Genomic DNA, 13,817 nt, shown 5'->3' on the forward strand with positions numbered 1-13,817 from the left:
GATGGCAAACAGGAACATGGTTTGTGTAACATTAGCAACACATTATTAGCTGTTTAATAATGTAGTCGAACAAAAGGATAATCATATTAATTACCGTAATGTGCCCGCCATTGTAAAGAGCACCATTTTGCAGCGTTTACCTCAGTAAGTTGCCCATTTGTATTTCTGAGCTTGTGGGAGTGAATGAAGCAAGGGTGTAGTTACATTCAAGCTATTTTAAGGCACGAATACATTTTTTTTTCACAGGACATTTTTTTAAATATGTCATTTTGGTGATCAAAGATGAGTTTTAAAGGATACAACTATTGACTACAGTACAGGGGGACTTTGGTCTACCATTTTTGTTAACAAGACTATGCTGATTTGTCAACCAGCTTTAGCTAGATTTTGCCAGCAATCAAACCAGCACTAACTAAAATAAATCGTAGAAGCTATGGCCATTTATGCTAGCCTAAGCTATTATTTTCAGCAGGGTAGCACCATAAGGATATGAGTTTCTCCTCCCACATTTCGAAGGTCAGGTGCTCCTTCAAGTGATTGCTGTTCATAAGCTCAGTGGGGAGTTATGATAATTATTACCCTGCCTAATGTGCTTGCTTGTTCTAAAAAATTGCTTTTGCCTGAGTTTCACTGTCTGCAGAAGTGAGAGAGCGTTTACTCAGGGGGAAAAAAGCAGCGTAAAGACTTCAGACCATGGAATGTGATTAGAGAAACAGGAGCCTTTTACAGAGGCATGCACTTTTAATACAGAAAGAGATATTCAGTATAAGCTCTGTGTTTGTTTAGGAGATTATGCAAACTCTATGAATATTTAGTCTCTCCCGTGAAACTTTAAATGTCGGCCTGGCCTTCAGATATCTTTTATAGGAACCACACATCATCTACAGATAAACAGCTCCTGATTTTAACTGATGTGTTTTGCTTTTCTGAAAATGAACTGAAGTCACATTCATTTCAGTTTACAGTACCACCTGCCGTAATGCAGAAAGTGGCGCCCTTGCCAAGTGGATCTGTCTGTGGATCCTAACCTTGGGGTCAAACTGTTTATGTGATTTGCTTAACTAGCATTGGGACGTGAACTATAAAAGAAGCGCAATCACAGAGAAAATCTTTGCCATTATTCATGCTCTGCTTATACATAGATTTAGTGGCTGATGGGTCTGTTTGTAAAAATGAGATTGAGTGTTTAGGAGATTTGTGATGATTTGTGTTTCTCCCTTACTCATTTGTGTAAACATGGCTCTGTTCCAAAACATACAACCTTACAATTAAGTGACCAATTTGGGATGCTTTTACATGGGCAACAACTGAATGTCAAACAAATAGTACCCCGCAAAGGAGAATCAATAGAGTTGCATGTTGCTAAGTTAGCATTTTGCCAGCTTGATGCTCTAGTTAACATAACATATTACACAGACAAATATTAAGTAAATTAGTACACAAATAGCACATTGCACAACCAGTATAGATTAGCCTACATGTTGCATGTTGTTAAACTAATGGCATGATACTGTAGTTAATATAATACGTAGCACGCACAGATATTAAGTAAAATAGTAAACAAATAGCACTCTGCAGAGGATATCAGTAATTAGCATGTTGCTAAGCTAACGGCACTATAGTCTCGTTAGCATATCATCATACTTCTGGTATAATGCTATTGTATTTTTAGAATTTGACCAAATTAGATTAGCAGACAAGTTGTCCACTTTTTCAAACAGCTGTTACCTCTCTTCCTGTTTCTCAAAAGGCACCGTTGCTGCAGTTGCCGGCCTTCACCCAGGCCAGTGCATCATTAAAGTGAATGGTATCAATGTGAGCAAAGAGAGCCATGCCAGTGTCATCGCCCATGTCACGGCCTGCAGGAAGTACCGGCGGCCCACACAGGTGAGAGTCCAAGCATCCCTCAGCCTCGCTTTAAGTGCTCTGTTCCTGACCTTTCTGAATCATAAATCTTTCTCTATAAGTGCAAAGCAGAACTCTTTGTGATCTGGTCTGGGTCATTATCCTACAATAACAGCAGTTATGGCTCCTTTCACGGGATAGAAGAAGGCCAGGAAGCTGGATGGGGGTGTGAAGGATATGGGTTGAGGAACGGGCCAGGCAGGCCTGTGTTGGAGGTTAATAAAGGACAGGCTTGGCACAGGGGGTGTGCTTGGCACACTGGCTGGACTCTGGTTTCCATCAGGCATGGAAAAAGAAAGCGAGGGGGTGCACACCCTCCTACTGAGCAGGGATTTGCGGCCCACCATCAAGAGGAGTCTTGTAACTCAGTTGGTTAAAACAGCGGAGGGAAATGTGAGAGACATTGACAGAAGAGGATGTGGGGTGGATGTGCTTAAGTCTGTTAAATGAATAAAGGCTGGTATATACTTACAGCAAAGTTCTTTTTCATTCTTTGCATAGGGGTAAAAAGAAGTTCAAAATTGGAGCAGAGGTATACTTTTAAGATATTGGGCCCTATCATACACCCGGCACAATGCGACAAAAGACACTTGCGTGATGCAATTGTCTTTGTGCTAGTTTCAGCCTGATACAGTTATCATTTTCACGTCCAGCGCCACGTTGTTTAAATAGCAAATGCAATCTGTTTCGCCCATGGGCATGCTGGTCTGAAACGAGGTGTGTTAAGGTGCATTGTTGATGCATTACTATTTTGAGGCAACTGAAAACGACTATGCCACTGACCAACAAAAACCTGGTCTGAAGTCAATGGCGCAGTATTTTTAATTTAAAGGGCATGTTAGTAATATGCGCCTATAGGCGGGTGCACAACGCGCATACACTCTGCTTATTACACACACAGGGACGCGCAGCAGCACACAAACATTTTTAAATATTAAAAAGAAAAATAATTCCTCTCTGGAGAAGTGTTCAATATTTCCGCCCGCAAATCCCGTCATGTAAATAGCGAATCTGCCATGGTGAGAGCGCAACTGGCTTTTAAAGGGAATGGGAGATGAGACTCTGATTGGTTTATTGCACATTACGGCCAAAACACACCCATGACACACTTTTGGACCATGTGCCTGGTGCGCCGACCGTTTTTTTTCATCGTTAAACTAGCAAAAGTGGATTCGACACGCCCTAAGTGCACGTGCAGCATGCGCGCAGATCGTTAAAATAGGGCCCGTAGTCACGTTAGTGACATTTGGTGAAATTTTGCTGACAAAAAAGGTCCATAGTCTATTGTCTATAGCAGTGGTTCTCAACCTTTTTTCAGTGATGTACCCCCTGTGAAATATTTTTTCAGCCAAGTACCCCCTAACCAGCGCAAAGCATTTTTGGTTGAAAAAAAAGACTTAAAACAGAGCACTGTGCCATCAGTGTCTGATTTATTAAACTTTGGAACAGATAAACGCATACAAAATTCAAACATTTGAAAAAAAATTACTATTTCGAACATTTTAAATGATAATAATCCATGACTAAATTTATTGCAAATATTTATCATCACTAAAATGTAGTGATTCAAACTAATGTAGTGAAAACAGTGACCATATTTCTGAAATGGAAACCGGGGACATTTCATATTTGAGTGGTCAAAATATCACTTAAATCTCATTTGTTTGATTATTAGGATTTTTGGTCTGGATTTAATACAATAAAAAAACACAAAAAAAACAAACAAACAATGAAAACAGTTATTGGTAAGCTAACCATTGTAAATAAGCAGTTCAAAACAATATTGTAACATGACTTAACAAAAACACATAACAAAAATAAAACATAAATATGATAAATAAAACTATTCAACAAATATTGTAACATTTTATAATTTTATTTAAGTTTATAGGCAACTATATAAATTACTTTTTTTACTTCAAAAGTTTTGTTACGTTTATGCTTGAAAATAATTCTTACTGTCCTTAATTGGTCTTGTTATTTAGCTTTTTAGGATTATTTTAAGCAGAAAGTATATGTATTCTGCACATGTTGGTTGCAAGTGTAATTGTTTGGGGTTAGGGTTAAGGTTTTTATATTGAAGTTATAGTTCAGATGTGTGGTAATCACTGCGTTGTGACTGCAGATCTTTTGGGGACAAAACAATCCCGCACCTTGTTGAGGCTCTGTTATAAAGCACATACAATATTACTTTAAATTAAAAACGAATAGTTAGTATGTTACTACCTTGAAAGCGACAACAAGGTTTCTTTTGATATTTGACGATAATGGCGCTCTGTCTGCTCTCGACTCGGTACGTTCTTCATGAAGTTGAAGCGGGCGGAGCGTGCGTTACCAAGTAGAGTCAGCGTAGCAGCTGTATGTTGGTTGGGCGCTTTTTTTCCAATATATCTGCGGGTTGTTTGGAACGAGCTGTAAAACGGGGACATTTCCGGGGACAACTCCAGTCGGGGACAGAACATTAAAAACCCTCACCCTATCGTTGATCCAAGTGATTGACAGGTGATGCCAGGCGGCATATGACAGGTTGGGTCAAACCATCCTGGTATGGGGGAGACTCTGGGTTTTTAGGATAATGAAATCGAATAGCCTACTGAATATAAAATAAATTTTATGAACTTATACTTATATTTTTCTGAAATATTTATTAAAGAATTATTTTTAAAGGATTTTTGCATGGATGCTTCTTTTTAAATATATGTAGGCAATAATTAAAAATCTCATGTACCCCCTGGAATGCCTTCACGTACCCCCAGGGGTACGCGTACCCCCATTTGAGAACCACTGGTCTATAGTGTAGCAATGTAGCACAGCCCACAATCAGCCCAAAATCTGTGTGGGAAATTGCGGAATTCCAGATTGCGTGGATTCCCGTTGAAATGACTGGATTTCGCCTTTGAAAATGGTAGAACAACAATAAATGTGACTGCACCTTTAGCAAACTTCTTGATGCATCCCACATGCTGCTGGGAACAGTGTTTAGATGAACATGTACATGTGCTGCTCGCTTTCATCTCAATAACAAAATAAACACACCATAAAAATGACAGCTGTTTTTTATGAGGAAACAGCAGTTAACAAAGCATCTGATCATGTCACACCAGTTTCACTCGAAATATATCGGCCTTAACGGGAAGCCATGTTCACATTCAGTGAAATAACTAACTTGAGGCCTTCAGTTAGAGCATGATAGTGCTACCAAAGTTAAGATTAAGATAAAAGTTAAGATTCTAGTTCCTTCTTTTGCTCTCATTTGTAAGTCGCTTTGGATAAAAGCGTCTGTTAAAAGACTAAATGTAAATGTAAGATGGTGCTACCACCATCTAAAAAAAACTATCTAGGCTATACGGGGTAGCATTCAGTTGCTGCTGTGTGCACATTGCACAATGGATCGGCGTCAGGGGGTTTCACAACGCATGACTTTACAATAGGAAGAATCGCCGACAACTCTGTCTAGTCCGCAAACTATGTTCCATAACCAAACACACGCGAGAACAACGTGAGATCACGCGTGCGTGAGACAGGAGTTTTCGCTCAAGACTGGAACTGTTATTAAAAATGATAGCCTGCAAGAAGCTTGCGATCCCAATTGTCTGTGCGCTGATTTGGAGCGAAAAGGAGAAAAAGAAAAAAAGATTATGTTGGAGGAAATGTTTGGGGAGACAGAGGGAGCAAGGATTGTGTGTTCTGGAAAGAGTGTTGGAGGTATAGTAAATAAATAATTTTACAATGTCAAGCTGTTGCGGCTGGTCAAGTTAATGTTTGTAACAATATTTTGTAGAACAAAATACTGATATTGTGGTCTATAACTCCTCTCCGAACTTCCCACTGCCCTGTGTCTTGCTCTCTCATTGGCTGTAGGTCATCGCCGATGTAATTTTCAGTCATAACACATTTCACACAGCAGGATTTGCAATCGCAGAAAGGGCCAAATATTTAGCATGCCAAATATCTCAAGTGTGTCTGCGACTCATTTTGCTGCAATTTCGCAAAAACCTGTCAGCGAGTGAAAATCAGGGCTAAAATTGTGTGAACTTTGCATTAGAGACAATTAATTGCTCAGAGGTTGATTTGTCATAACTTTGTTCTCAGTTATATTTTATTCAAGTATTTATCTTTTTCTCTCCTAAAATTCCTTTGGAGAAATAATAATACTAGGCTATTTTTTGACAAAGTAAACGTATAGAGCTATAAAATCTAGATAGCATTGCTCAGATCATATGTTTGCTGAGAAATGTTTAAATCTGCAGGAGAAACATGGTAGATTACCAGGGTTTTTTTCTTAGAGGGATCTTCTCCATTTGCTTTACATCGAGCCTGGTCGATATCTAGGGAAAAAAGAGGTTTTAGGTTTGTGTCCTGTGGGAGTGTGTGATAAACTTGTAATTCTTGTTCTGAAACCAAGTCTGAAAAGGTTGTTTTGTTGTTCCTTATTGCAGCAAGACTCCATTAAATGGGTGTATAACAACAGCGAGAGCGCACAGGAAGACCACCAGAGAACCAATCAGAAGCCCGCCGCCGGGGAGAACGGAGATGTGTTTGACTGTAAAGTTGAAGGTGCTGTTACACACACAAGTACACACTTTTTCCTCCTCCCACTCTAGCCTTGTCTTTTTCTTTGTCCTCTGAGACATTAACTTTACAAGTCTCACTTTAGTAGCCTCATGCAGAATTCACAGGACATGAAAACAACTCGTGTCTCATGGTTTATTGACAGCATTGATTTTTACACTTGTTTTTGTCTTTTGACCAAAATTTAGTTAATATTTTGTCACAACATATGATTTTTAGGGCTGTCAAGTGATTCAAATTTTTAATGTAATAAATTACATGACGTGCAGATTCATTAATTTAATTAGTCGCAAATTAATCGCACATCAAATTACCCCAAAATATACGTTAGTCATTATTGTGTTAAATGAGAAAAGCATCATTAAATCAACAGCCCTAATTATTTTATTCCATTTTTAATTTGATTTATATTAGTGCTACCAAATTGATTAATCGCGATTAATCACATCCAAAATAAAAGTTTGTGTTTCCATAATATATGTGTGTACTGTGTATAATTATTATGTATATATAAATACACACACATGCATGTATATATTTAAGAAAAATGTTATACACTGCAAAAATGCTTTTCTTATTTAGTATTTTTGTCTTGTTTCCAGTCTAAATATAGAAAAATTCTTAAATCAAGATGCATTTACTAGATAAGTATGACATAAAATATTTTTGGTGTTTTCTGGAAAATAAAATTAAAATGAAGTAAGTTTTTGCTTAAAAGAAAGCAAAATTATCTGACAATCGGGGTAAGAAAAATAATATTGTTTCTGTCTGAAATCGTTTCTTTTTTTCTGTCCCAGACAGAGACAATATTATTTTTCTTACCCCATTGGCAGATAGTTTAGCTTGTTTTAAGCAAACTCACTTCATTTGTGAAGTGACAGCACTCATTTAAATTCATTGTATGTATTTTTTTAATTGTATTTTTTAGTTAATTTTATTATTATTAATTTAATTATGGACAATTATGCTTTAAACTGACATTTTAGTTGACAATAAAATTATGAAAATGTGTCAAACTCTAACAGACCAAACCTACAAAATATAAGTTACATTTATACATAATAGTGGTATCATGCAGAATTCATAGGACAAGTAAATTACACATGTTAAAATTTTAAATTATTATCATGATTATCATATTATCACAATATCTTTTTCATCTTGACTTCATGATAATTTGTTGCAGTTTTGTAATGTTATTCGCTTCACCTTAAGGAACATAATAAAATATTAATGGGAATTGATTAGTATAGTTGTGGTGGACTTCTGTGTCAATAAATAGCAATAAAGATTTGAAGAGCTATTTAGTATTTTGTTATTAGGCAGGAAATAGATTGATGGCCTCTGGATGAGCTGCAGTCATCTAAAGATTGGCCTTGGATTATTAACTTAAGTCTATTTTGATCTGATCAGTCTGGTAACATTGAAACAACTGGTGTATTTGTGTGTGTTCAACAGAAGTCATGGACAAGTTCAACACCATCGCCATAATAGACGGAAAAAAAGATCACGTTAGCCTGACGGTGGATAACGTGTATCTGGAGTATGGCGTCATGTACGAGTATGACAGCACGGCCGGGATGAAGTGTCACGTCTTGGAGAAAATGGTGGAACCAAAAGGCTTTTTCAGCCTCACGGCCAAGGTAGAGTCACATGAGTTCCCACAGACACACACCAACCATTATCTCTGCTGTAGAGCACCAGTAAATTAATTCATACAGAAGCAGAGGAGACGACAGGGATTGTCTTGTACATTTGTGAGGGCCTCTTCACAGTTCACACATAACACACAGCCACTGATAGAAACTGACAGCATGAGTATATTAAACCAAGTGTGTGTGACAAATAAAAAATGGTCTTTACGACCCCCTGCTGCGTAATAAGAGGATAAACACTTTAAATCACAGTGCTTGTCGCTGTACGGAGACTAAGGAAGAAACTATTGTTCTTACAAAACGATATTTCTGCTAATTTTTACTCGTTTTGCCAGCATTTTCATTGGCTCCACCACAATTATAATTATTTTTCAGCAATGTTTATGATTTTCAGAATTATTCATTTAAAAAAAAAAATTAAATGTTAGGATTTACTTAAAAAATGCTATAATGTAGCTCTGATATCTAGAAAAAAAATGCTATAATGTAGCTCTGATATCTAGAAATTAATGAACACATTTACTGGAAAACAATGATGCAATGTGCAATATTACATCACATATATAGCTTTATTTTAAATATTTTAATTACGTTTTTAAAATATTTAAATAGTTAAATGTAACTACATTTACTTTCAAAAATATTGTAAAAATCGTACCGACTTTTTTTTTTTTACTAACTTTTGAACTATATATACTATATATATAAATGCTGTATTCATTTGGTCAAAAATACATATTCATATTATTACAATTTAAAATAACTGTATTATAAAATGTAATTTATTTCTGTGTATACTCCAGTCTTCAGTGTCACATGATCCTTCAAAAATCATTCAAATATGCTGATGTATTTCATATTATTGTCAATGTTGAAAACATTGCTGCTTAATATTTTTGTGGAAACCGTGATACATTTTTTTCAGGATCCTAAACTTTTGAACAGTATAAATATGATGTTACATAAACACATTTGCCTATCTTTTTTCGTTATCTATATGACGATCGTGTATTGTGCAGTTTAATATCGCAGAAATCTTGATCGTTGCTGTCAGATGTTTTTATATTCAGTCGTTCTCTAAATTTTGCAAGTGTTTCATGTGCAGTGTGCACATCTATCCGTTTTTGCAAGGGAGAGCAAGAGAAAGATACTGTTATGTGAAATCTGCTGTTGATTATTAATGTTTGCTTGAATATGCTTAGCATTGCATGCAGCATCCTGTGTGATGTCAGCTGTTCTGAATATCACACTTGTTTACAAATGAACGGCATATTTCCTTTCCCTAAAAGTTGATTTCTGAGATTTACAATCTGCGTTAATGAACCAGCAGCTGTCAGGCAAGACTGTTCAGCGTTCAGCAGTGGGGGCATCACAGCTTGACAGTGACATCTCAGAAAGGCACCTAATGGGACTCTGATGTATTGACATGTTCTACATATTAAGGCTCTTTTGTTTTTAATTCCCTTAACTGCCAGCAATTTCTGCCTTATTTCAAACATCTGCTTGGGTAGGTCTGCACTTCCTCTGAGAAAACTCTCTTCAGATGAATTTTCATATTTCAGTGCTGTTCGGCGATTACATGCAATCGTTATGGTCTCAGTGTGATCTTAAATTTCTTGTCTCCTCCACAGTCTCACAGGCAGAGCGTTCTTTCTCTTATGAGAAAGTACTTCTACCACCATGTGTGTGTAAATGTTCACTCTGATTGGTGCTGTACTTTGGTTTTTTTTTTTGTAATAAATATTGTATAAATATTGTATAATTTTGTATAAATATTTTTTTATTGCTCTATAATATTATACTTTGTTGCATAGACACAGCTGTAAAAGTGGTAATTCAGGGTTGTTATATTTTACTCAAACTGTTAGGTTCAAACAATCGCAAGAGGAAGGAATCAAAATCCAAGGATATTTTATCTAGATTTACAAACAGAAGACTACACATCACAGGAGAAATAACACAACTAAACAGCTTAAACTAGACTAATACCAGAACGACGAGTGAACCAAGACTGAGAATAAATAGGGTTTATATATATATATATATATTACAAAGCAAAAAGTTATAGCTAATACAATCCATAAAATGTTGAAATATAATTCAACCAATTAAATTACATTCATTCAAAAAATATAATTTATAATATAATATACACAGTTCTTCAGGCATAACATTATGACCATCTTCCTAATATTGTGTTGATCCAGCTTTTGCTGCCAAAACAGCCCTGACCTATCGAGGCATGGACTCCACTAGACCCCTGAATGTGTGCTTTGGTATCTGACACCAAGATGTTAGCAGCAGATCCTTTAAGTCCTGTAAGTTGCTAGGTGGGGCCTCCATTGGCTCGATTGGATTGAGATCTGGGGAATTTGGAGGCCAAGTCAACACCTCAAACTCGTTGGTTGTGCTCCTCAAACCATTCCTGAACCATTTTTGCTTTGTGACAGGGCACATTATCCTGCTGAAAGAGGCCACAGCCACCAGGGAATACCACCATCACAATTTGGCCTTTGTCAGACTCGCTCAAATCCTTACACTTTTTTTTTCCAACTTCTAACACATCAACTTTGAGGACAAAATGTTAAAGGGGTCCTGAATTGAGAAATCAGCTTTCCCTTGAGCTTTTGATATATAAAAGATCATGGTGATATAAGAATATCCTGGAAGCTTCAGAGCTTAAAACTTCCTTGTTAGTCAAAGAAAAGATTTTATAGACACCAGGCCCAGCAAACGATCGATTTCAGAATATGCCAACAAATATGCAATCGTTTGAGCAGCGTGCGCTGGAGCTGTGAATCAAACAGAAGAGTTTATCAGTGACTCCCGTTTTATTCAACGAATCTCTTAACTATATCACGTTTGCACTGTTAGTGAAGATGAAAGCATTCGTTAGTGTACAGAAACTGAGTTGCAATAGCGAGATTCATGCTGTGTGATCGGCTACAATGATCATCACTGCAACCTTTCATGCCACGATCTTAATATAATGCCATAGATCTAAATGTAATGCAACACTTTTCACGATTAGTTAACCACGAGAGCTGAAATAGAAAAAACGCGCTAAAAGAGAGTGTAAAACTATTTCAAATGGAAAGACGTTAGCCAATCACAGCAGTGGGTGTTTACACTGAAGTCTCACAGTGGACACGCCCCTTAAAACGGAGCAAATCAGGGTAGGAAAAAGGCCTTTTATTTATAAATTATGATAATTTTTGATGTAAAAAGCATTCTTACATTATAAGTGCACCCCAGGGAACATCATAAAACAATAAAAACATGCAGTTCATGACCCCTTTAACTTGCTGCCTAATATATCCCACTCACTAACAGGTGCCGTGATGAAGAGATAATCTGTGTTATTCACTTCACCTGTATGGCTGATCGGTGTAATATAATATAATTGTCACAGTTATGTTTAGTTTTCATGGACATTCAGTTTGTTTTCATTAGTCACATGTCTTCCTTTGTTTGATTTTCCTTTGTTACCATGGTCACATCATTATGAGTTTGTTCTGTTCAGCTGTGTTTCATTAATTTGTCTCGTTTGTGTTTGCTATATAAGTTGAACCCTCACATTCACTCTCTGTTTGGTCAGGTAACATGTAAGATTGTGTTATACTAACGCCTATTTGCCTGCTTTTAAGTATACCTGCTATTAAAATTTTGTTTAGAACTTTATTCATCTGTCTTCCTGCAAACTCTGAGTGACTATAATATAATAAGGGCTGGCAAACGATTAATAGCGATTCGAAAGGGAATGTCTCAGGTCAAGCATGTAACCATGGTTCCCTGAGAAGGGGAATGAGACACTGTGTCTCGCTGCCATGCTTCGGGCATACCTGGTCATGTCCCCTTCAGACAAAAATGCTGATGACATGTACTCTAGGTGTCCTTTTATACTCATGGTTGCACTAGAGTGACGTCATGGGCTGTCGCAGGCCAATGTCATTGTCGTGTTTGTTGGTCGTAACCTTAGTAAACATTCCTATAATGTGTCACAGGACATCTACTCTTGTTTAAGTGTAAAAGTTAGACTGTTTTTACAGTCATACAAGTATTAGGGAAATAAGGGTTAGATGCAGCATGTCCCTGCAATAACCACAATGGAACAACAAAATTCTGTGTTTGGGAAATGCATGCAGTGTTTATAACTCACTTGACCTAAAGCAGATTTGCACACTTAATTTTAATTACTAACAAATGAATGGTGGAACGCACATCTGTTACATGACCAAAGCATTTTTTTTTTTTTGCCAGAACTCACGCTCTATGTCTTTCTCTGTGTGGTTTGTCAGATTTTAGAGGCCTTGGCTAGGAACGATGAGCAGTTGGTGCAGACCTGCAGTCGACTGAGCTCCAGCACAGAGCTCATCCCAGAGGACCTGCAGACCAGATTCAGTGCCATGTGCGGCGAGAGGCTGGAGCATATCAATCGAAGAATCACCAATTACAGGAAGGTCAGCACAAATTGTGTGAAACACTTCTTGGGTCTGGACTGGTTAGTGCTGGTCTGTGGACCAGCATAGCTGTTGTTTCAACTAGGAAAATCTTAATGTCAAGTGATTTGTAATGCACAACTATGCAAAAAGCAAAACCTGGAAGTAAGAATAAATAGAAATATAAGAAAAATATCAAATGAAAGGAACCTTTAAACAGGCAGTAGATGCATAAAGTTTATGCTCCTCTTTTTCATGCAATGAATATTAATGGACTATAAAATAATGAAAGAAAAAAAGCACAATAATATATGAAATTTAAAACGGAATATTATTATTTATTATTTTAAGATAATAAAAAATGCCATAAAAGTAGCAGATATGACTAACGATTCCTTCCTTGACATTTCATTTGTGCATATTCAAATACGACACATTGACAGAATTTTATTCTTTTTGGTTAAACTATTAATTTTAGCTGTTATTTTTTAGGCTTGTTGACTAAATTTTGCTGGTTTTGCTAGCTACAAAAACCTAGTGGTGACGCCTGCACACCCACATCCAAAACGCAATTATATTCTGGTGTTTTAAGCAGACTGGATCTAACTCTGTGCATGAAAACGTATTTTGAATATTTTGATGCATTTCTTTGGTTGTGGCCTTTAAGAAGACTGCAGCTAAGAAAACTTAGTTTGACTTGTAGCACTTCTATTTAGGTTACCGAACAGGAAACCGTCCCACCCTGTCCTTTTTAACACCAGCTGGCCTTGATTGATGAAAATATGTGTGTCCACCAGTACCAAGGGAAACTGGCTTGTGCAAAATGTCATTTTTAATTTCCATCAGCTCCTTTTTTTTGGAGCAAGAAAGGGAAAATATGTCTGCAAGCATCTGACAGTTTCCCTTGTTTTTCCCTGTGATCTGATCATCCCACTCAGCATTGGATTAATTAGCCGTTGCTTCACCGGCTATAAATAGCTCTGAACATCCCGTCCCATTGCATAATTTCCCTTCTGCTGCGTTCTCAGTAGGGCCCCGTGAGAGGTCTGGCAGGGTCTGGACCCCGGACACGGAAGCTCCCTGTTTGTCAAAGCTAGCCAGGAATGTGGGAAGTCCGGTCTGAAGGGAGGCTATGTGTCCAGTGCAGCTGTAACCCATCCAGTGCACTCCGTGACCGCAGCCATACTCGACCACAACCATACAATTGTTATGTCATTCTTGGAAAAAGGCGAGGTTCAAAACCCTG

At 37.3% G+C, this 13,817-nt stretch overlaps 1 protein-coding gene across 1 annotated transcript in view; it reads left to right on the forward strand.

Moving 5' to 3' along the window:
• The window catches only part of prex2 (phosphatidylinositol-3,4,5-trisphosphate-dependent Rac exchange factor 2), a 198,951-nt gene that overhangs the window by 85,538 nt on the left and 99,596 nt on the right, over positions 1-13,817 (forward strand). The window contains exons 20-23 of the mRNA XM_079805796.1: positions 1,751-1,887; positions 6,345-6,462; positions 7,936-8,120; positions 12,431-12,592. Of these exons, the coding sequence (XP_079661922.1) occupies positions 1,751-1,887; positions 6,345-6,462; positions 7,936-8,120; positions 12,431-12,592 (602 nt within the window). The remainder of the gene's footprint in view (positions 1-1,750; positions 1,888-6,344; positions 6,463-7,935; positions 8,121-12,430; positions 12,593-13,817) is intronic.

This window comes from Gobio gobio, assembly GCF_949357685.1.
Source record: "Gobio gobio genome assembly, chromosome: 23".
NCBI lineage: Eukaryota > Metazoa > Chordata > Actinopteri > Cypriniformes > Gobionidae > Gobio > Gobio gobio.